The sequence below is a fragment of the Brachionichthys hirsutus genome, unplaced genomic scaffold (assembly GCF_040956055.1).
Source record: "Brachionichthys hirsutus isolate HB-005 unplaced genomic scaffold, CSIRO-AGI_Bhir_v1 contig_522, whole genome shotgun sequence".
NCBI lineage: Eukaryota > Metazoa > Chordata > Actinopteri > Lophiiformes > Brachionichthyidae > Brachionichthys > Brachionichthys hirsutus.
In genome coordinates this window covers 1-23,940 of record NW_027180557.1, presented here as the reverse complement: position 1 = coordinate 23,940, position 23,940 = coordinate 1, and the positions used below count along the sequence as shown (strand labels likewise).

The 23,940-nt window shown below is 42.6% G+C and overlaps 2 protein-coding genes across 2 annotated transcripts; one reads left to right on the top strand and one right to left on the bottom strand.

Annotated features, from left to right (window-relative positions):
- Nucleotides 1–4,165: 4,165 nt before the first annotated feature.
- LOC137915946 (angiopoietin-2-like) lies at nucleotides 4,166–15,782 on the bottom strand. Its single transcript, XM_068759069.1, has 9 exons — nucleotides 15,419–15,782; nucleotides 13,782–13,937; nucleotides 13,064–13,185; nucleotides 11,177–11,409; nucleotides 10,715–10,839; nucleotides 8,778–8,879; nucleotides 6,979–7,145; nucleotides 4,505–4,635; nucleotides 4,166–4,326 (listed from the first exon to the last, which is right to left on the bottom strand). Exons 1-9 carry the CDS (start codon nucleotides 15,734–15,736, stop codon nucleotides 4,166–4,168), a joined length of 1,515 nt encoding a protein of 504 aa, XP_068615170.1. The 5' UTR covers nucleotides 15,737–15,782.
- A 2,815-nt stretch (nucleotides 15,783–18,597) lies between these two features.
- On the top strand, nucleotides 18,598–20,846 carry LOC137915947 (uncharacterized). Its single transcript, XM_068759070.1, has 4 exons — nucleotides 18,598–18,994; nucleotides 19,192–19,392; nucleotides 19,483–19,612; nucleotides 19,701–20,846. Exons 1-4 carry the CDS (start codon nucleotides 18,598–18,600, stop codon nucleotides 20,161–20,163), a joined length of 1,191 nt encoding a protein of 396 aa, XP_068615171.1. The 3' UTR covers nucleotides 20,164–20,846.
- The last annotated feature ends 3,094 nt before the right edge of the window (nucleotides 20,847–23,940 follow it).

Sequence of the window (23,940 nt, the reverse complement as noted above, 5' to 3'; positions counted from 1 at the left end):
AATCCAGTGATTTGCATTTTTTCTGAAAGTATGCATAAGGATTGTGTTAATGCAGCTTTAACATTACACTTCTCCATTGAAAAACGAGGTTGCTTTAAGTTTAAACAATTACAATCTGGAAACTTTCCATTGGGGATCTTGGCCCATGCTGAATTAACAGCATTGCACAGTTCCTGAAAATATATCAGGGACACATTAATGCATCTGATGGCACATTATACTACTGAGACATTTATTTGAAAATGATGGACCAACACGAGTTATTGTAGATCACATCATAAATGGCTTCACAATCAATGGGATTACATAAGTAGGACTGGCTGAGACGTCCCTCTTCACATCACTGTTGTAAGTTTATATATTTTGGCCTGTCAGCCGGCATGAACTCATCTTGTCTCGCTCTTCTGCTGACTCTTATTTTTGTCCCCAGAATTGCTACTCCTGTCAAATCTTTTATTTTATATATTCTTTGCACTGCTGACATCCATATACGCTGTAATGCATAAATATGCAAGCATTTCATGGCTGCTTGTCAGATGCTGGAACTGACATGTCTATAATGATCATTCCATATTCAATGCTTGTTTTGTCTCGCATCTTGCGCATTGTGAGATTTAGACGAACTAGTGAGCATATCGACTGACTGCCTTACGTCTTATTTACACATCATTTAGTCAGGGAATGTAATTTGTGATTTGAGAGGGCGGTATGATATGAGTGTTTATTTTTCAGGGTGATATTAGTAATCGGCTTGTTTTTCCATCCGTTCTTTCGCATGTCCATGCATAACTGATTTGGGGTCAGAGCACAACTCATAAACAAATAGTTGGTTGTCAAAATCATATCAATCATGTACAAAATACGTGCCTTTATATTGTGAAAAGTTGAAAGAAATGTATTTACAATGTACATATCAGAAATCACTCAATATTTAGTCATGAATCAAGAGTGAACTGGTGCCATTAGCTATCAGAATTCTTGCGGCGTTGGGTTGTATTTTCCTGTAGAAATTGTCTCCTCAGATTTGAACAGTAACACAAATTGGAATGCAATAAATTGATTGAAAGTTTAATGATATTTATTATGCCCCAGTGGGGAAATTTGATATACATAAACACACTTACAGGCTGGAGCACAAACACTACGGGCTTGTGCATGTGCAAATAATGGAAAGGAGGTCAAGTGGATAGGCAGGCGCGTGTGTCTGGATTTGGTGTCTTGCTCAAGGACACCTCGGCAGTGCTCAGGATGTGAACTGACACTTCTCCAGCTACCAGAACCTGTTGTGTTGATTTATGATGTGAAAGCAGGTTTTTCTTTCTCACATGGACCTTGTTAGAGAAAGAAGGATTTTGTTTCTCAGGAGGCAGGAATTTGTTGAAGACCTGTGACTTTAGTAAAAAGTGTATTTTCAGCCTTTTCCACAAGCCTTATTTATTTATGTATTTATGCATTTAATTTCGGCGTGATTTCCCCCTCTCTTGTCCTGTCTTTAGTTTACCATCTGTTGGAAAGGGAACGTGTGGCAGAAGACGTGGTAATGAATGCATAGTTATATAATCCAGACAGAGACGGGAAGCGGCAACCAGATCCACGACGCCTGACGAGCTGCAGCAGCGCTTCTTCTGTGAAGCACGATCGCCCCCAAGCGGTAAGTGCTGGCATTTCACTCCTCCTTTCCAACATAACATCACAACTGCGGCATTGCCTTTTCTCTTCAACATAAAAATATTCATAGACATAGTAGCTGATGTATCACATGTGACAGGCTGATATACGGATAGTATTGCTTTTTCGATGACCACCGCTAAATGGTCTGCATGCTGACACAGTACTTCAAAGCAAGGACGACAATAACAAATCGGTCCCCAGCACTCCTTTTTTCCTGGCAAGGTACCACACCTGGCCCTTGCCCTGGCCAGCCATTGTACCTCTTATTAATCAAAGACGCTTGAGCAGAAGAAGGGAGAGACAAAGACTTATAAGCACTGCCACTGCCTCCTCATTTACTCCTTTCACTTGCTTCTCACCAGTCTGCATTTTTCTTTTCCTTCTCCCGCATTCATTCGTCTGGCTTTGTCGGATAAGAACTCCCCAAGTGATGTTTAAACCACCACAAGGGCAGAAACCACCCAGTTGGCTCTCTGTACAAATCAATTAATATGATATAAAATATTTTATCACGGGCACTAAATCCCAAGTTATGATCACTGGATTTAAATTAGAACTCAAAGCAATTGTGGGAAACACTTATTAGCATTCTGAACAGTTAAATGACGAGGGTTACACCTCGCTGATTTCTCCTGACCAGCAGCCGGTTTGCTCAGTCCAAAAGCAACAAGATACAGATACCAGTATCTTTAAAGCTCACTGTACACGATGGATTATCCAATATAAATCAGTGCAAAAAAAAAAAAGTGTATAGGGATAATCATACATGTATCATTATACTAGTTATTCTCCACCCTATGTCTGAGCCACACACTGTAAATTGTGCAATAGCTTTGAGCTAATGTATTTACAATTGGTAGATGGATACTACAGTCTGAGAACTACCAAGACACGTATTTAAAGTTACTGTCTCCTCGAGTCTTTGCCTGGAAATGGCAAACCTAATAATCAGGGGACTTGGATGTGCTGAGGAGCAATGCTCCCCAAACTCAAGCATGCTTCACTGAACCTCAACACAACCATTTTGTCTGTTCAGCCAGCAGGCCAAATCAAGTTCTCTTTATTAAAGTCACTTTGATGGATTTGCTCCCGGCCTCCCACCTCCATGATCTACTGCCTGTCCAAGCCTTGGAGGTCATAATAAACTTGTTTAGCAATGGCATCACTGCATGCATGCTGAGCGCGTGCACGTGGCCATGTGTGTGCGTGTGTGCGTGTGTACTGTGCATACCTTTCGGCTTGTCTCAGGCATATTGTCAGGACTATTGTGCTGTCGCTGCAAGGGGCTGCAGACACCGGGCCCACGCATGGTGGTATTTGTAGTTTTCTCACAGATTGTAGCATGATTGCATCTTATATGTATATTCTAACATTTAAGCAGCATTCAGTAGCAGTGCTGCGATCCATTTCAGTCAGTTCATTTGTTACGATCGCTGCTGTAGTTTTTCCAATAGTAAAGTGCAGCAATCGAACTTCAATTAACTTATGTAGTATCAGATACAGTGAATAAAACTCACGGGGAAGAGAATACCTCTTCTGTTTCAAATTTTATTTTAATTGTAACGCAAATATTTTTCTTTTTTGTTTTTGGGTGGGTGGCATTAGATTGACACTAATGTAAAATAATTGATAAAACCCCAAGGCTTGCCTCAGTTTGTTACATCTCAGGTCTCACATATTGTTGTAATGCTAGGTGGGGGTGGGGAGTTGAGTTGCGGGGACATGCAATCTTCAGCTGTTCTGTCTGATTTTTCTTCAGCAAATGAGGCACAAATATTTGGAGACTTTGTAGACGCGGCCAGCCGTGGCGCTAGCGTGTCATCCACCATTTAGTAGTTACCGCTGTCCTTCGGGTGCACTGGGAAATCCAGCTTGTTGTTACGAGAGGCGAAATCCATCTGCTTTCTAATGGGCACCACAGGGACTAGTGTTATTGGATGATTCATCAGATCAATGGCTGGGAGCTCCAGCTTGGTGGAGTTTTATATAGCTTACATGTTAAGAAGTACCTGGCACTGTGGATTAGAAACTATTAAAAATTAATTTAAATCTTTGGTCCCAGATGCTATTATGAATCGTTTTCTTTTTTTTTTCCCAAGGTAAATCACGCTAGTGAATGATATAGTTTTATGAGGCAAATCTATCACAAGTAAAATTTTATGAGGAGTTTGCGTAAAAAGAATCTGGGCGCTGTCTTCATAAAAATACCTCTGGAAGATGCAGCAAAATCTGGCATTGTTGGTTATGCACAATTTGTGTGTGTGGGTGTGTGTGCGTGTGTGTGTGTGTGTGTGTGTGTGCGTGTGTGTGTGTGTGTGTGTGTATATATCTTAGTCTTTTTTTAAAGAGTTCAGACATGTCACTAGAAACCACCTGACCACACCTCCAACTCATCCAGAGACCAGCAGGATTGGCTTAAAGATCTTCCAAAGTATACCGTTTGTTTTGTTGGCTCTCATTCATTATATCGAATTAGAGATCAATCGCATCGACATCAGAAGTTTGCTGGTCGCACCATCATGGTCGTCATGGTAGCCATCAGATTTGGACCCTTCCAGTAGTACCACTTAATGCCGTTGTAGCGAACCACACTGGATGAGCTGGGGTAATATATGCCATTCAGGTTGGATGGACCGCAAGCCTCGAACCACCAGCCTGCAGAGAATGTCAGATACTTCAAGGCAAACATTTGCAGTAACTTTATATTGGTGGAGAGGAAAACTGTAAAGCACTGCGGGACATTTACAGCAGAGTGGATGGAAATGCTTGCGTTATAAGGAGAGGTGGACTGAAGTTGCATAGATGGATAACAGAATTGGGAGATGTTGTGTACCTCCAGATGCAAGCTGGGCACAATTACAGGTGCAGAGGTCGTTGTCTCTGTCCTTGGTGCTAAACATGGTGCCGGTATGGGTGAGGCTGTTAGTGCGTCCAGCTGTGCCACTAAGGTACTCGGCATGAAGGCTGGGTTTGGGACAGAAGAGAAAAAAAATCACATTTATGATACTTCTATTTATAGCTTAGCTTTACCAGGCAGCAGCTCCAAATGATAGTGAATGGTTACTCCCCACAAACAGTTTAAGATTCTTTTTCCTCGTGTTCCTTAAGTAATGAAACAGGCTAAACCTCTTGGTTTTTTTCATATTGGAGTTATATTCTGGCAAAGAGACCATTGAAGACAAACGTTGCCAAATCAATATGGAAAGAAAAATCTCATTATTTCCCCATGCTGTGCTTTGTGAAACAGCCCAAACACTTAAAGATAAATCTCATTCTGAAACAAATGGCTTCACTGTTGTATAACCCAGGCTTTCAGGCGTGGCATTTGTTTGAACTGCACACTATGAATTTTGTAAATGCTATTTTGCACAATATTTGGATATCTTCACAGTGGTGAGACTGCATTGTGATTTTTCGCCATCCTATCAGTGATAAAGTGAGTGGGTAGTTGACGTGGTTATTGCCCTCTCTCACTGACTATACCTGGTGCATATTTATTGTATAATATTGTCTATTGTACTTTGCACTGTCTTCTTGATGTATGTTGGTGTCTTACTAGGAAACTCATTTCCTTCTTGGTGATTAATAAAGTGTATCCTCTCTTATCCCATTCTATCCTATCACTCAATTATTTCAATGCAACAACCCAGCATAGACTGTGTGTGTGTGTGTGTGTGTGTTTATGTCTGTCTATCTGGTTTGAAGGGAGAGGGCAAGAAGGTCAACCACCCTTCATGGCCTCTCCTCTACCCTGTCATTATGTCTGCTTAGTGCTGGACTCTCCCCAGAGTTAAGTGAGTATTTGGGGTCACCATGACTGAGAATTCTCCTCTTGAATTTGTAAGTTCACAGGGCAGGGCAACGGGTCACAAGGGGTAGCAAAAGAAGAGTTTCAAAGGACAAAAATAGTGATGGCCCAGAAGAGAAACAGGAATAATACTTGCAGAGGGTTTTGTTAGATGAATTCACACTTTATTTTGAGGAGTAAAGAAAGTATGGAATCCACAGGCTGTGGAACATTCTTCCCACTCTTTGTACTCGCCGACACATTAGCATTAGCCGTGACTTCCAGTAACATGTCCAGTTAACCATCCTATCAGTGCCATAGACCACAAGACTAAAAGCTAATCCTTTTCAAGGTGGCTGCCTTTTTATATTGTTATTGTATCCATAATGATAAATATACTGTTACATGAACGCAAATATCTACAAATGGATTTACTCAAAGAATGGCTAGCCTTGGCCATCTCTACAGGGAAAAGGAAGGGAAAGAATCTGTCAGGGTGATGATTAATGTATGAATAATGTTACTGAGATTTAGGTGAAGACCTCGATGTTGCTCTGGGTGGTGGGGGGGGGGGGGGGCACACTAGTTGCAGCTGAGGTGAAGGACTGCCTTGGCTGGCTGACTGCACTGCACCACAGCTCCGGGGTGGGAGTTCTAATATAACCCAGAGGTGAAGCCGGCATGCTAGTAAAAACTGGTACATGTTGAACAAGTTACACAGAGGTAGCAAACTACATAGTTGATTATTTTCATTCAGGTGACTTGCCTCACACGATGTAGCCCGCAGCAAAGTTAGTAAATGTTCCCTTTCATCACGCTAATTATGCGAAACAATCTCAGGCAAAGGCAATTTGCTACACTATTAGGAATACTGGAAGAATGTAAAAATAGTATTTAAAAAAAAAAAAGAATTATCTCAGACCATCAGCCTAAATAAACTTTTACAAAACAGGAAATTCCTATGAATTTTAAGGACGTGCAAGCAGACAGTTTCTGATGACATTTTATTTTTTGCCTGTTTGAGAGGGAGCATGACTTTAGCACACCCTCACATAACCTTAATAAATTATTCTTTTATTCTGATGTATCTGGCTCCCTTTTTGGGAATTTTCAGGGTACCATTAGCTTCAATGATGGAGGAAAAAATGGAAGCAGATGAAATTGGCTTTATTAAATCAAACGATACTCCTAAAAATGGTCTTATGTGTTCTTTAATTTCAGGGGTTGGGGATACGAAGGCTGAAAGAGTGAAAAAAATGAATTTTAACTGTCGATAAAGGTTTCTAACTTTCGTGCTGTAAAGCGTATTACACCCAGAGGGAAAGGAATGACTCAAATGTGTTAATACATTTCAATTAAACCAAAACGATGGTTCTTAATGAAACACTTTAATGAACTCAAATTCCTTCTTTATAGTCCTATACAAAATACTTTTTGTAATTGGATAATTTTATGATGATTTTATTATTATTAAAGCCTGCATATTCAGGTCTAAATTTAAGGTCATGTTGTCCGGTTACCTGTAGTTATTGTCCTCTCCGTCTATGTAGAAGCGATCATATTGTGAGAAGGCTTCATTCCCATCTCTGTCTTTTAACTGCAGATGAAGGCTGTATTCCTGGGAACCAGTCAGTTTGTGGATGATATCATTCCCCAGCCAGTGTTCCCCAGATGGATCTCCAAAACCCTGGATTCGACACAAAGACAGGGAAACAACAGATTCCCAAAATATGCATACATGGCGGCGATTTTTGCCAGGGACCTGTCAAGCATTTGTGGACTTAAATGAAAATGGATCTCCGCTCAAGAGGTTGTATGATTTTGATGGCTTAAGACCATGCAATGAGTTTGTGAAATAAAATACTTCACTCCCAGAGCAAGTTGTCAGTCAATTGAAACTTAATTTACCTTAATATTCCATCCATGATCCATCTTTGCTTGCTACAAATATACCAGTCACAGCTGGATTTTCAGTAAAAAAAAAAAAATGTAGCAAATATGATCTCACTAATACAGAGTAAAGGGCTCAGGGAATATGTTTCATAAAATTCAGTGGTGTGCAGGTGAAGCAAATCTAATCCAGATGCTTCCATATACGGCGTGGAGGTCACAAAATAGTCTGATGAAAATGGAGATCAGAAAAATATGACGACTTTTGCAGTTGCCAGAGGCCTCATTTATAAGACTTTAGTTCCAGCTGTCAGTGAAAAAATTACTTTATGTAACCTTATAAATCAACTGTTGTATCAAAAGAAAACAGATACAGTGCACCGTAGGGGCATGCTGGCTCTGACAAACTGTAGTAACATCCAATGTTCTGTTCAAAGAGAGGATGAAATACTGTATGTGATTTGATCAGGGATTTCAGCGTTCTGGGAATACTTAACTGACTCAATGTGAGGGTTTGATTCATCTGGATGAGGATGCTTCCTGATTCAGAAAGATACATACATGCTAAAAATGGTTCTACATATCAAAGCAGAAAAGCCTTGTCAAGTCTACTGTATATATTCTGTATATCGCAACATTATCTTGCAACACTGTTGCAACTTTTGATCAAAAGTTTCAACAGTCTCTAGCTGAGATTATAAAGTGAGTACCGGGGCAGTGAAGCATTTTAGTACACTTTTTATCTTCCACTTCCAGGGCCCCAGTGCTCCCATGCCACAACTGGAACCAAATATTTGTCATTCAAATATTGTTCTTTGTTTTGGCTCTTTTCTCCCTCATGTCTGTTTGCAGTTTCTGCATTTTATTCCCAATCGAAGCTGAGGAAATTGATTTGTGTGCGTGGGTGGCAGACAAATTGGTACTCTGCTGAATCCCAAACAAGCCTGACTCATTTGTTCTCCATGTAATCTAACACATTCGAAAAAAAGGGCTTGTGAGCATATGCTTTTCCTCTATTGTGCAAGCCGAATATTGATTCTATTCTGACAGCTATGTAATGACTATCAGAAAAAGCATCATCTAAATGTGAGTCCAAATATAACAAAAGCCAGAGATGTTAAAAATATTTTTGATTCATCCAAAGCTCGGTCACTTGAGAGGGATTGTGTTATATGCAGTTCAAAGCGACGCTACTTCGAATGCCACTCACTTATTTCCCTGCACAGCCAACATATTGGGATCTTAAAGACAGATGCAAACAACAGTGGTGTGTGCGTGTGCAAGGATGTGTGTACATGCTGTGTGAGGGGAGAGCAAGAACAAGAGGGCGTCAATATTCACAGACCAGCCAATATCCTGAGCTTGCCCATGTCCGCTACCTATATAGATATAGATGACACACCCTGACCAGACCCTCAACAGAGCTCACCATTTTGTAGTCTGTCCAGCCACGATGGAAGTCCACAGAGCCGTTTCTCCGATGCTGCAGCACTGTCCACCCACCCCCTCTTGTCTGCATGTCACAGAATACCTGAGGAAATAAAGGCACATTAGTGGAGTATTTTATTCCTTGGTGTTAAATTTAAACATTTTGATTAATAAGAAAATGTTGCTTGTTCAATTCTTTAGTTGCTTCGTTAAATAATTGATTTCTTTTTTATCCTCCATGACAATTTTTCTCTGCATCATAGCTCACGTGTACGCTAGCTCCAGCAAACGTACAAACTATACATTCATTAACTGTGAAGTAGCAGTGATTTTGAAAAACTTTAGACGCAAGTATTGTTTCCATTTCTATGGATTCTTAAATCAAGTCTGATTGGTGGTCGTCTTGTCCGGAGCATGTGTGACTAACTACCGGTAAATAATAGTTTAACCAAAGGCCATAAAACTAAAGCAATACACTGATATATATAAACATATAAACTGTATATATATATATACACAGGACCCAGGACCCAGCTTTGGGTTAGCATGTCATCTGTAATGGACAAATGTCCACTACGGAGGACATGCTAACTGGCTGGGTCTCAGGAGGATATACACGTTATTTAGAATTATAAATTTATTTATTTTTACTTTGATCAGTTTGAAAATACTGGTTACATATGCAACTTTGCATTTCTCTTCTCTATTAAACTGATGCTAATAGCTGGTTGAACATCTAAGATAAGGTAAAACAAAGAAATAGAAATATATCAACGCCATTACTTGAATCACTGTCTTGACTATTGCCATATATTTTATGCTCAATATTGAGAATAGGCCAGTGTGAGCCAATATAAATACATTTGTTTCAATGTGCCTTAAAGCATTTGTAAGAGGAAACTTTGGAGAAATATCTGGAAAAATTACAAAAATGTGACAAAATTACATTGAGGAAAAATACACACTTTAATCTGCGTGTTATTTGATGGATGGCCTCTGAAATTGGAAGGGGGGGTGTTTGGTGTCATGCAATGAGATGACCCAAGAGGAAATGAAATACTCACGTCAACATGTTTTCTCATTCTCTCAAGCGAGCGTTGAGGAGGTGGAATCCACATTTTTGGTTACACATACTGTTTTCTTTCTTACTTGGCCTGAAATTTTGCCATATGTAGATATGTTTGTACTATAAAAGAAGTAATGTACTGCACTCGCCTATTTATTGACAGAAAATGAAATTTAGACTTGTTTTACATATTCTGCTATTAGACTGGACACATTTCCCCTTCCCTCAGGTATTGTAATTAAATAACTGTAAATTTCTCTAAATGGATGCTAAGATTAGATTTTTCTCACTAAAATCATATTTAGCTGAACAAGTTTATTCAGTATGCATTCCTTAGTACTACAGGGTGCTACTTTGTCAGTTTTCTCAGGCACAATGTTTGAATCACATTGAAGTAAGAGATTTCTCTTATTTTAACATTTCTCTTCGAAAAACAATCGACCAATCTTGTATTGAGCATAAATGAAACACATTTTTTTTGTTTGGGCATTTTCTTTAACGCTGTCCTGCAAATAACCTGAAAAGTCATGCAGTACAGCTGCTGGTAGGAGGATGTCATCCATATTTTAGCGCTCAGTATGGCATTTCTATTAACCTTATTGACCAATAACCCCTCAAAATGATCAGTTTGCCCTCTTGTTTTTTTTTTTTTTTACTGCAGTCAAAAATTAATGAGCTGTCAAAATTCCATTACATGGTGTAAGTTGTTGCACCCGATATTGCATGTTTGAGCACTACATTATGAAAAGGCTTTAACAAATTGAAGTTATTCCTGTGCTAAACATGGGTAAAACAGCTTTAATAAACGTTTTGTGACACAATTTATAATTATATTTGCAAGAAAGGGCCGAAGACCTGTAAAGTCTTGTTACCTTGATAGTCTGGGTGGAGTTGGGGAGATGTATTCTATATGTTCCACTCTCTTTTGTTCCAGAACGTTGGATGTCCGCACAATCTCTGAACTTAAGCGACTCTTCCTTTGCAACATTTGAGATTTCTGCAGGAACATTCAGGCAGTCAGAGTTCAGCCTTATGGGTTTTTTCACACAACACGCTAGGCCCATATGCTTTTAATGTCCGTGCTGAGCCCTGACTTAATCCTGCAGTGTCAGTGGGGCATGCGTACATGTAGTACAGCTCAAATTGAATTACAATTCACTATGGATGAAATCCATGTCAAATAATATTTAATAAAACAATTATGGTGCATTTTTTGCACAGAGAAAGAAATTAAAAATATATATATATATATTTTATTTAAATTCATAGTGCCTCTACTAAGTGATGATAATAACACTTGCTAATTGAGAGATAAAATAATCCTTCATTGTTACCATTGCAGTGATTGACCATAGTCAGCAGCTGCTGAACACTGTCTGTGAGCTTGGCCTGCTGTCTCTGTAGTAACGTGCTGTTGAGCTTGGAGCTGCCCAGTTCACCCTGGAGCTGACTGACCAGTCGACTCTGCCTCTCCACAAGCTCTTGGAGCTGCAGTTTGTCCCCCTCCAATCCTTGCAGCTCCAGCCCATATCGAGCTTCCAGCGTTAACAGCCTCTGTTCCAGGAAGCTAAAAAATAAAGAATAATAAAATTGTTTGCAAGTGTTGGCATAATTTTTCAAAGAAAATCTTCATAGTGCTATGGGGCAAAGTAGAGCTCTGAAATCATGACATGATATTAAGGTAGAAGACGAGTGAATTGTGGAATGCATTTTGGAGGGTACACAAACTCACTCATTTACTTAAGGGTGAGTAAATGGCATCAGCACAGCAGTATCATTGTGCCAACATACTGCAGCAGCAGTCACAGATGGGCCTGCATGCTAAGATTCTCAGTCACTGCCGTGAGGCAACCATCTGATCATTTATATGAGTATTTACCGGTTTATGAGTGCCAAGTGCCACACCCCTGCCTCAGAATGACAAGCAGAAATTCCAGCAGCCTGATCTTTATAAGAATGCAGCAGTTTTTATTGAAACAATCCCACCACCCAGACAGAGCTACTTTATAGCCCTGTGCACATGCAGCCACTGCAGTAAAGGCGTGTCCTGCTTTGTGCAGCAGGTCAGTATACGGACAAAACGTTAAACTTTGATCAATTCAAATCATTTTTAAAAGCTCATACTGTGTTTCTTGCTTGGGGGCAACACGAAAGGAGCAAAGCAAGGTTGCAACTTGTTCTACCTTACTGTGCTATAGGCTACTTGTGTCTGGTGAGATGTAATGAACCAGTGGTGGTGAGTTTAACAGGAAAAACATGTTATTCTGTGTGTGTGTGTCCACCGTACACTTTTTTTCCTTCTTTCCCGTTAATGCAGTGCAGGCAGGCTACAAATCCAGTACGACCTTTCCTTCTTGTGTCCTGTCGGTGTTTAACCATGTGAAGACATATTCATTTATTTCCGTGTCAGAGCCGTGTCATTGTCTTGAAAGATGAGGGCCGAAGGGCAGAGCAGGGCCAAACAGGACTGGATGTATCCGGTGTTGGAGCTGGGGCACTGTGTCCTCCCAGTCACGGATGGATTGAGTGGAAAACAATGAGACTGTCCTGCACACCGTCTGTAAACCCTGCCACCTTGAATTTGACCCTGTCCTTCCTCGAAAGAGGAAAGGGAAACCTCCTATCCATGCGCTGCCTATGCAATGACACAAGCGTGCTTACACAATGTGCCTTACGTTCCTATACTCCAAAAAGAAATGGAGTTTAAATGCCTCGGAAGTCAAACTGATTTTTGGAGTTTGACAGAGTGAATTATTGTGTTGTGGGCTTTTGAAGAGCGTGTCAGACATTTTACCATACTTACTTATCATGCTAGTCTTGCACAGCCGGACAATGCTGTCAATGCTGCAGAATAACCGCTGCAGACACTGCACTGTATCAAATGGCAGTATGCGTGTGTAACACCGCAGGGTGCTCAACACACCGAGGTCTTGTTTAAATAAACAATTCCATGTGTCGTTGCCGCTGAGTGTATCCGGGCTCATATGGTGCTAGTAAAAGAAAAGCTGCAGTGAGGAAAATAAAAATATTGCTACCAACTGTAACTAAAGCCAAAAACAAAATAATTTTGGTATGAACAGTTCATGACTGCCGGGTGATGTCTGTGAAGATGAAATCATCTACAGGGACTCGCCCTTGTCATGGATGAGGGTGAAAAAGAGGCCCTTGTCAAGTCTTTAAAAGTAGCTTGGTACAGTAAAAACCACTGAGTATGGGTTCACCTGTTTCTATCACTGAGGCGTGATACCTCCTGGGTCTGCAGGAGAATATGTTTCTCCAGTTGGTTTGTGAAGAGCGAGTACTCGAGCAGCTGGATCTCCAGGCGGCTCGTCTGGTTCAACACCTAGAGATTGATTATAATAGCTGTATCACATGTTGTGCATGTAGGAAGAAATGGGGTTAATCTGTGATTCAAAGTGCACCAATCAGCTAAATACAGTCAAGCATAGTTGGCGGTCACTCAGCACGCCATAAGGCTCATAATGCTAAGTCTTTGATCTCACACTGGAAACGGTAGTGGTACTCATCTCATACAAGGCACAGATTAAACAAAACATGGGTCAGATTTATGAACTAGGTGCGCTTTCATGTCTGCTTTGAAAAGGGAAAAAGAAAGCACAAGGACTAAAACAAGCAAACCTGCATCAACAGCTCTGTGGCGTGATTGAAGACACATCTGAGCTTTATGTTTTAATTGGCTGGTCAGACATGTATCTCAACTTATTACGTCAATCAAAGCCAGATGAAAGTTGTTTAAAATCCTTATTTGTCCTGTCCTAGGTGTATTTTCTCAGGATGTCCCAGCATATATATATTCATTAAGTGCTTTGCAAGTGACATCATTTGTTTTTGCATGGGAGAGAGGCCCACGGTTGTTTATTTAGCCTGGCTGCAGACAAGTTATCTCAGACTGGCTCGAATGCCGTCTGATTGACTCACCTGGGTCTCAACGTCTGACAGTTTGCGGGTTTGCTCGGCTGATTGGCTGAGGAGGTTGGTTCCCATCTGTAGGATGGCAGCTGTGTGGGTGTGCACTACATTCCTCTTCATTTCCTCCATCCCAGAGCGTACATTTTCTTGGATGAAGGTCTCCAGCTGTAGGGAAAAAAATGGAAACTCTGAGAATACTATCCAGAATACCAGAATACCAGCTCTTTTTAAGTTTAAGCATCCTGAGGGTGTTTGCAGTTCCTCACCACCCATGTCCAGCCATCTATCTGCACAACACTTAAACGACAGTAAAAATGCACTGAATGTCGGAAAATAGTGAAATCCGCCATATATTACAGGAGGAATATGAAGTGGAATCCTTCATGCTTCTGAATAGCTTTTCATATGAATATGCTGACTTTGTGTGAATGTTATCAAATTCAAAATTATTCAGCTTCTCCCGTGGTGAACGATGGCATTTGGTTCAATGTTGAGTGGGCAAATACTTGCATATGGCAATAAAGCAGAATATCGAGCAACATTTATGACTTTGTGATTCTGTAGAAATATCACACATTGCTGGTAAAACTACAATTGGAAAATTTCATTACAGTTAAGAAAGAAATCAAAGCGTAGAAGTACAATTGGTTTGTATTTGTTTTAATACAATTTCACATATCAGTGGAATGGGATGTGGTAACGCAGCTTTTTTGTTTGTATAAAATAGTGAACTAAGCAATGAAATGGAAATTAACCAAATAAATTGTTTGTCTTCTTGTAATGTTTCTCTGTTTCTTACTTCCTCTTGATCTTGATCACCAATGTCCTCATTCATTCAAATGATCCCTGTTCCTCTTGGTCTGTTATTCTTTTTACCCTTATTCTGCTACAAGAAAACTCAGAGACCATAATAAATATGATCAGCACAAAAGTTATTAAGGGATTACCAAATAAATGAAAACCAAATGCAGCACTACCAAAGATCCCCGCATAATCAGCCCCATGTGCTGAAGCCTGTCCAAGGGGTTCCTATAATAAAGCTTTCTGTATTGCAGAGCTCTTAATAGATTCACATTCACATTCACTGCAGCTGTGTCACATCCTACAGCATGCAGCGAGATAAATCTCACTGTGTACAGATCTCATATGAGAAAATCACCAGAGGCAATATCTAATTGTTGAGCCTGTGGACTCAATTATAGCAAGGGAAGAGAAGTGGAAAGTATCTGCTGGGTTCTCTTGCAACAGATAATGATGGACTGATGCCCATTCAGCTGACTTTGGAAGGTGCATTTATTTTATGGAGGCATAGGGGGGTACACATTAAAAAGTGGCTTAATTGATAGTCTCTAAAAGAATATTAAAATATTCTGATACCTAATGCTGTAAATGTAAGTTACTGCGTTGATCCCTTTTTTTTTCCCTTTAGCTTCATCATGAGGTTGAGTGCAACCTTTTGGCAGCTAAGGGCAATGAACAGCCTTCAGGTTTCATGAAGTTGTATCCCCCTTGGGGTGAGACTGATTCAGAATACTACTTTTTTTTTCACACCCTTCAGCCTTTTGCATGCCTGCAAGTGAAAATATGTCATACAAAGAAAAGGACAGATAGTTGGAGAGGGAAAGTGAGCAATACAGGCACCGTACCTTCTGCAACCATAGGGTGTTATTCTCCATAGCGCTCTCCAGACTCTCCAGCTTCCTTTCCTGCCAGGAAGTCCTCTCCTTTTGGACCCTGCCGAGTTTAGGTTGAGTTTTATCTGGTTGGACATCAGGTGGCGAGTCCCTCTGGAGGCTGTTGGTGACCTGGAAGTAATTTAAAGGGTGGCAGTGCGCCGCCTCAGGGAGGATGAAAGTATAGCTACAGCGGCCATGCTGCACATGGTGCTGCTGCCGCTCTGAACTCATAGCCAGGGCCACCAAGTGGGCCAGATAGGTTAGGGCCAGGGCCAACAGGCGACTCATATCAGGAGAAAGAGAGATAAAATGGAGAAATCACAAGTGGTGCATGTGAGGTTCCTCTTTGATCTTTTATCTCTGCTTTTTTTCTCCCCACTCTTCTGTTAAAAACTCAAGATTCACCCGTCCAAAGTCTGTTGTCTCTATTCCACCTTTGACGTATCCTTCTCCTTGCTGCCTTATTCAGCCCAGTTTGTCCTGTTCCGAATGAGGATCGTGGATCGTGTCCTATTGATTCTTAAATTCATGCTCTCAGGCGGTGCATGGCTTGAAATTCAGAAAAGTGTTTTTATCCAGAGGAGAGAAGTGGTGAGAGGAGGAGCGGAGTGGAGGATGGCCCGTTTCATGTTGCCTGAAAGTGGTAAAGCGCTTTAGAGAGAGAGAGAGAGAGAGAGAGTACTTCCACAACAACAGACACACGCGCCTCCTTAGCACATAATCACTCAACCACTCAGTTTCGCCTTGAAATGTGTGCGATACTCCTTTTTCCAGGGCTTAAAATAGGAAGGTACAAAAGTGCAAACTGCCACATTGTTCATTACAAACAAAGAACTTCCCCTGACAAAAGTTTTGCTCACTTTATTTGACTTATTTGATTAAATGCAGACACATTTACTCACACACTGGGGTCTAAAATTGACATATGTTTTATTGCATCACCACACGTTCAGCAATTCAGCAGAAATACGTTATTCAAGTCCTAAGTGTATTTGAAAAGGTGCAATAAGAAAGATGCATTAATTCAGAATAAAAAATAAATACAAATTGTGACCTGCGTACAGAACAAAACTATGCTATTTTCTTTAGTTTATCCTGTTTAGGGTCACAGAGAGGGGGTGGAGCCTATCCCACCGAACATTGGCAACACGTAATGAAAATATCCTTTTGTAAAACGATTGTTAATTATGTTTTTAGCCTTCTCTAGATGTTTGTTTTCATTGTAGTCACTTAAACACTTGCACTGTCAATGCCCAACACCGAGAAACATGAAAGTCAGATGATAATAAGCGACACATAACAAATACGATATACTATGTGACCAGCAGAGGGCACAAGATCATTAAGGAATAAGGATGGAGCACGAGGAATAGTAATAGAGACTGCGACATTAAAGTTAGAGCGCGAGCTCATTTGTTCATTTAAGAAGTCTCATGATGATTTAAGATGAACAACACGGTCAGGTTGTAGTGGCGTAGAGGTAAGCGCTGCTGTCTCACAGCAAGAAGGTCATGGGTTAGATTCCCAGCCCGAACAGGAATGTGCATTTTCTCCCCATGTCTTTTTGGGTTGTCCTCGGCCCGTTACAGCAGAAAAATAAATGCATAGGTCATGCATCGGGCAATTTCTTTGCAGGAGAAACATTGATGATGATGATGAATATATTTATTAGATAGAATGTTAGAGTACAGGTACAGTCAAACAGTAGCATGTATTACAGTACAAGTACAGTCAAACAGTAGCATGTGTAGATCAGTACAAGTACAGTCAAACAGTAGCATGTATTACAGTACAAGTACAGTCAAACAGTAGCATGTGTAGATCAGTACAAGTACAGTCAAACAGTAGCATGTGTAGATCAGTACAAGTACAGTTAAACATTCTGTTCATAGATGGAATACGAATGGCTCCATATCAGAATAAAATTAGCTCATAAAATGAAAGGACACAACTGCAAAAGTGGCTTTTAATTCATGGCCAATTTGTTTTGGCTGGATCAAGTCAAATCCAGCCATTGTAACCATCAATTGTTTTGTTAATATATATATATTTCTTAATATTGTTGTTTTTATATATTAATGCACTGTGTGCATACTGCTAATTTAGTAATTATGACTTGAGTGGATCTTTGTTGCTGATATAATTTACCTCTGGGATTATTAAAGTGCAGAATTTCATGGGGTTGTATTGCGATAGACCGAAAGCGGAAGTACCGCCTCCTGTATTGTAGTGACAGCGCGCACGCCCAATGAGAACCCTAAAGGTACCTGATTGACGTCTCGATTGACCAATGAGCGACGGGATCGTCGCTCTCGCGCGGCAATGAGCGCGTAGCTGATTTGCAACCCGCCGAAGCAGCAGCAGAGAAGGAGAAAAAATGCCGCTGGCTTCGAGGCTGACCGTTCCAGGATCAGTATCATTATAGGGGAGCCCCAGACCGCAGTTCGGTGAGTGGGACAAGCCGAAGCCGTCACGAGTAGCGGCGTCATTTGGTCCGATCCGTTCACCCCGGTGGTGCGGTGCTTCAGGCCCGGTTAAACGTTGCAGAAAGAGCGAGCAGCAGCCCGGCCCGGCAGCCATGATAAGTGTTAGCGAGGGGGGTATTGTTAGCGCGTTTAAAAACCTCCGGCGGTCGCTCCATAGTTAGTTTGTCAACGATATCACGATTCAAAATGTTAGCGCGACTGTGAAAACGTTCATGGAGACGGAAGCGTCGTCTGTGGTGTTAATGGTGAAAAAGTTCACTTTTAAGTGGCGCCATGACGCACAGAGCAAAGGCGCATCCCCGGCTGCGTCTGGTCGTTCTGTAAAGCAGGACAAAACACAAGTTATTGCTACGTAAGTGACGTGTGGCGAACTCTGACGTCATTGCACGCTCTATTTAAAAGCTTGTTGTGAACAACAGGTAAATAATAACTTTAAAATAAAGCAGTTTAAAGACGAGCCAATCCCTTTTCTTTTGTTTTTTTGTTTATCCACAGTTAACATCTGTTCCGGTTTTGTCCTGATCAGCCTGGAATCCGCTCGATGTTTGAATGTTTCCAGTTGGCTGGTGATTCCTTCTGTTGGGGGACAGAGGACGACGCTCCATCGCTAGATGTACCTCTCGGGGGCGGGTACATCAGCCTCTTGAGATTTATTTAGTGACGATGGACCCGTCTACTCGGATGATGGGTCTGGATGCCCAGGGAAACATGGTTTTCACTCTGGTGAAACCAGTAATGAGTATTTTTCAAGTGTCTTCGGAGCAAACGGGCAGCGCGGGACCCGGAGGCGTGGGGCTGCAGGGTTTGCCTGAAAACGCCATGATCATCCCTCAAGCGCAAGGCCAGGCTCAGCTGGACCAGAACCAGGTGGAAATGCACACCCTGCAGCCTCTTATTCATCCTCTGATGCAGATTGCTGCCCCGCTCCAGACTCAGGTTGTGCCCCAGAACCAGGACCTGCAGGCACTAAATCCCAGCACAAGCCCACAGTCCACCACCCAAATGCCTTTCGCCGAGGTGTCGTCGCTCCTGGATCCCAACATGAAAGGATCCAAGGCTCGTAAGTTGGCCGGTTGTGTAAAGACGACACATTTATCGATTTGCTTTTTTTAATATTCTGTTTTTGTTTTTTTATTAATTTAGCCCACTAAGCCCAAATAAATTGCCGAAAGTTACGTCCAGATACCGGAACTGCTGAATCCGTTTCACCCTGTGTTGTCGTCCCCCCCCCCCCCCCCCCGCCCTGCTGCATTTTAGGAAAGCATCTCATCTCGTACGATGAAATCAAACGCCGCCTGGAGGCCCCGGAGAAGATGTCGCTGCGCTCTCTGGCTGCCTACACTCGGGTCAGCAGGGGCCCGGCCAGCAAGAAGACCCTCCTGGAGTCGCTGAGTGTGTTGGGCCTCATGCCGAGCACGACCACCTCCGTGTCGTCGTCCTTCTCCAAACTCACGGAAGGTGGGCCGGGCTGCTGCTGCGCGTTTACGTGGCGTTGGAATACTCCAGCGTGGAACTCAGCTGTGTTTTCTTTTTTGCGCGCGTCTTTAGGCGACACCGGCACCTTGTGTGAGGACATGAAGGATTTCGCCCACGACTACATCGACTACGGCAACATGGCCAAGCAGCTCATCCCGGAGATGAATACAGTTCAGCACTGGTCCAAAATTATTGAAACTAAGTATGCTGCTGGTTGTTCTTGTTGCATCGCGCGACCTTTGAACTTTGGATAAGTCTTTTTTTTTTTTTTTTTTTTTTTATTCTCTCAGGAATCACCTGGAAGACATGCGAAAATGTTTCAATGACCCAGTCAACGGCGGCGCGTTCGACAACGTCACCCACGGTCTGGGACTGGGAATGCTGGGCATCGCGCTGGACATGGTCGTCACGGTAATCGATCAGCAGATTCGGATCCTGTCAGGCGCGGCGGCGTCAGACCCGCCTGACTCCGGTCCGCCAAAGCGGCGCATACGCAGACGTCACCGCAAAACCCACCCGGCCGACGACGAGAAGTTTCACAAGGGTTCTGGAGGGGTGGACGAACAGGGGAAGGTCATTCTGAAAGGCAGAGGGCGAGGAAGAGGCAAGAAGAAATGGCAGGAAGTCGCGTGTCCCGCAGAGACGCATGCGCCGCAAGGCAAGCCGGATGACGGGGAGAATAACGTCCTGACTCTGGTTTCGGTAGGATACGAGACTGTTTCCAGCGGCCTCACTGCAGTCGGGCCCGTTTGACAGGACCGGGTCCAGAGAACCATCGTGGATTGAGACTATGGGACTCTGCAGATATGACGCTGGGAGTGAGCTCATCAAGTCCAACTTAGGGAACAGTTCGGCATCTTGGAGAGAGTGGAAGAAGAAACTCTACACCTTTTTAAAAAGGAAAAAAACGGGGGAAAGGCTCACCTTGTCCAAAGACGGATGTGAAACTCACCGACCAACATGGATCATCGGTTCGGTCCAAGTCAGCGTGGAATCGGCAATTTTACACTTATTATTTAAAAATAGCATTTAATGTGTTAATGGGCTGAACGGGTTAGGGTAGTTATTAGTTTTCTTTATCTCTCTGGTTACCAAAGTTAACCCCCCCCCCCCCCCATCTTTCCCAACCCCTCTGTGTTCCTCTGCCTTCTTTCCTAGCAGGTTTTATATATGCACGTGTCTTGTTTACTATTTTAAACTGTCCGTACGGAGCTCCTGGTGTAGAACCCGCACGTCTAGGATTCTGTGTCTGCTGGTGGATAAAAGCTCTCTTTTCTCCGTCGTATTTATTGTTTATTTGTTGAGATGGACGGATTTTGTTCTGCAATTGTTTGGAAGCTGCAAAATTCAAGAGTTGAGTTCCATAAAGATATCATTTTCATATCTACGTTTATTCCGTTGTCTTGTGAAGCATGTTATAAAAAAATGTACCAAGATGTGCGACAATACCATTAATCAATTTATTAATCGCAAATATTGTGGGAAATGCTCATTATTCCCAGATAAACACCGTCAAATCCCTCTTTTTGTCCACCCAATAGGCCAAAAGTCGTGTCTTCATTTGACCGAAGGCTCGCTGGGCTTGGTCCAGATCCCTCTGGGCCACATTGGGTTGGGCCCAGAGGGATCTTTTTTGCCGTCAAGCGATTCTTTTTGTAGCAAGTAGACACTGATATTCCTGAGGGACATGGTCTCTAGAGAGGCCATATGTCAACCATCTTGGGATCAATGACCACTGTAGCCCCATCTCAATGGGATTTTTTGTGTGAAACGCTAAAATAATGTCACCTGGTGTTGACTGTGGTGGAAGCGGCTTGCTCATCCGGTGATGATGGCGCGACTTGAGGTAATGCTGCTTGTGGTGCGTTTCTTGTTTGACCAACCGTTTCCTTTTTGAAGGAGATTACAGGTGTCTCAGCTCACAGTACTGGGGACACCTGGACATTCCTCAGAGGTCCTTTCATTTTCATCAACACAAATGAACTGCCTGGTAAGTTCTTCAGGACTTTGATGAAATGCTTCATTATTCTCTTCACACTGCCGCTCAATGCTCTTTATGCTCTTGTGGGTATCACTAAATACTACTAGATTCAGTTCTTCAGTGGTATCAGTGAATACTTTCTACAAAACGTAGACACTGATACTGAGGGGACCTGGTCTCTCGCCAGAGACCATGTGGTGGACATGGTCTCTGGCGGTGACTGATCATTGATCATTGATCGTGGGGGCAGCAGCCTAAGCAGGGAAGCCCAGACTTCCCTCCCCCGGCCACTTCCTCCAGCTCTTCCGGGGGGGATCCCGAGGCGTTCTCAGGCCAGCCGAGAAACGGTCTCTCCAGCGTGTCCTGGGTCTTCCCCGTGGTCTCCTCCCGGTGGGACGTGCCCTGAACACATCACCAGGGAGGCGTTCGGGAGGCATCCTGAATAGATGCCCGAGCGGGCCACCTCATATGGCTCCTCTCAACGCGGAGGAGCAGCGGCTCTACTCCGAGCTCCTCCCGGATGACTGAGCTTCTCACCCCATCTCTAAGGGAGAGCCCAGCCACCCGACGGAGGAAGCTCATTTCAGCCGCTTGTACCCGCGATCTTGTTCTTTCGGTCACTACCCAAAGCTTGTGACCGTGAGGGTAGGAGAACGAAGATCGACCGGTAAATCGAGAGCTTCGCCTTTCGGCTCAGGTCTCTTCACCATGACGGATCTGTGCAGAGTCCGCATCACTGCAGACGCTGCACCGATCCGTCTGTCGATCTCCCGCTCCATCCTTCCCTCACTCGTGAGAACAAGACCCCAGTACTTGAACTCCGCCATGCGGTTGACATGGTCTCTGGCGGTCATTGATCTTGGGATCAATGACCACTGTAACCAGTCAATGGCTTTTCAATGTTTTTTTTTAATTTGTTAAACATTGAAAAACCATGAACAAATGTTTCATGAGCGGGCACGTCAACGACCACGATCCATGGATTACTTAAGATGCTCAAAATCCATCTGGAGAAAGGAAGAAACATACTGTTCCTTCTCTCCAGATGTTTTAAGAGCGTCTCAATGATCATATCATAGACCCACCATTTCTGTGTGGACAGATTCAGGCCCACCGTCCAATTGCTGCCCATCTGCCGGCACAAGTCTTTGCAGACGGCCTTGGCGAGCTTCTGGCAAATCGGGGCACTCAACGTGAGCGTGCTCACGTTCAATTGGCGGAGTTTGCCGGCGAGCATGCTTGTCAATTGCCGTATAATGTCCCCTGTGTTCGGGACAAAAACAACTTGTTCTTTCAGAACTTTGAACACAATTGTTCCGACAATTCCACAGCACTGCCTTTCCAGGCTGGTTTCCTCTCTCTCTTCTGAAGACGAAGTCATTGTACATGCACGAAAGTCTTCACCCTCCTCGCTTATATAGTGGCGAATAGGTGTTGGTTTAGGTAGGTGGCTTTGAACTACAATACATCAAAACAAAACATTAATAGATTCAGTAGATCAAAGCAAAAGTCTCGTAGCAGCTTTAACAGCAACGACAGCCTAGGCCCCTCCCACCTTGTGACGTCATTTATGGGGTGTGCATGATTACTCACTAATAAAAATAAAAATAATAAAAATGTAGTCTCTTCTCACATGTGAATTCAATCTAATTTCTCAAACACAGTTGGCGACAGACTGGCGAACTCACCATGCACCATTTTCAATTTCCCACTTATCGGTACTTATTATTCGTTTCCTCTGTCATAATCCATAGCAGCCTCATATTGGCAAATGATCGAGTACCGTTTGAAAGTTCATGCAGTCCGTGCAAACGCGCAGTTGTTTGTTTTTAACAGGTGTAAAAAACAAAAAACAAATAGAGCTTGAATAATTTAGGAGTGTAATTCATAATCCCTCCACCAGATGTCAGTGTATCCTTTAAGAAATGTTCAGCGGAAGCTGTACAAAACATTTCTGCGTGATGGAAAAAAAAACAGTTTCAGTGAATTCGTGACGGAAACAAAACCGGACAAAGAAGAAATACACGAAGGGAAAAAAAAATAGTTTCTATCTCGTGATATTTTGTTAAAATGGCATCTATTTCATGAAGGTGTCTTTTTAATTGTTATTTTGCATCTGTGGACTAATTTATTTTTATTTTATTGGTATTGTTAAATGTCAATGATTTATGTACAAAGGACTTTCAACGGAAACAAGACCTCAATGGCTTTTTAGAAATGCTCCTCTGAGACAGGATGTTTGACTGTACTTGTACTGTAATACATGCTACTGTTTGACTGTACTTGTACTCTAACATTCTATATAGCTAGCTAGCATTGCCTCTGGGTTTCCTGTGCAGGTTGACAGGTGCTCCATCTCCAGGGGCAACGCCGGCGCGCGCGTGCACGCTCATCAAGAGAGAGAGAGAGAGACGGAGGAGAACGACAGGGAGGAGAGGGAGGAGGAGGAGCGACGGGGCTGGAGTCACCTCCACGTCTCCTTGTCTCTGACTCAAAAAAGCGGAGGCAGAAACTCGGGGTGAGCGCGTTTTTATTGCGGAGGCAACCGG

Bases quoted from the DNA above. Each gene is read 5' to 3' on its own strand.
- LOC137915946 (XM_068759069.1), bottom strand. From the start codon at position 15,736: ATGAGTCGCCTGTTGGCCCTGGCCCTAACCTATCTGGCCCACTTGGTG. The intron at 13,938-15,418 runs GTACGGTGCCTG...TTTTCCCTACAG, and splicing joins ACACCCTATGGTTGCAGAAG to CTGGAGACCTTCATCCAAGA. The intron at 11,410-13,063 runs GTGAACCCATAC...TTTATTTTTTAG, and splicing joins CGCCTCAGTGATAGAAACAG to CTTCCTGGAACAGAGGCTGT.
- LOC137915947 (XM_068759070.1), top strand. From the start codon at position 18,598: ATGGACCCGTCTACTCGGATGATGGGTCTGGATGCCCAGGGAAACATG. The intron at 19,393-19,482 runs GTGGGCCGGGCT...GCGCGTCTTTAG, and splicing joins CTTCTCCAAACTCACGGAAG to GCGACACCGGCACCTTGTGT. The intron at 19,613-19,700 runs GTATGCTGCTGG...TTATTCTCTCAG, and splicing joins TCCAAAATTATTGAAACTAA to GAATCACCTGGAAGACATGC.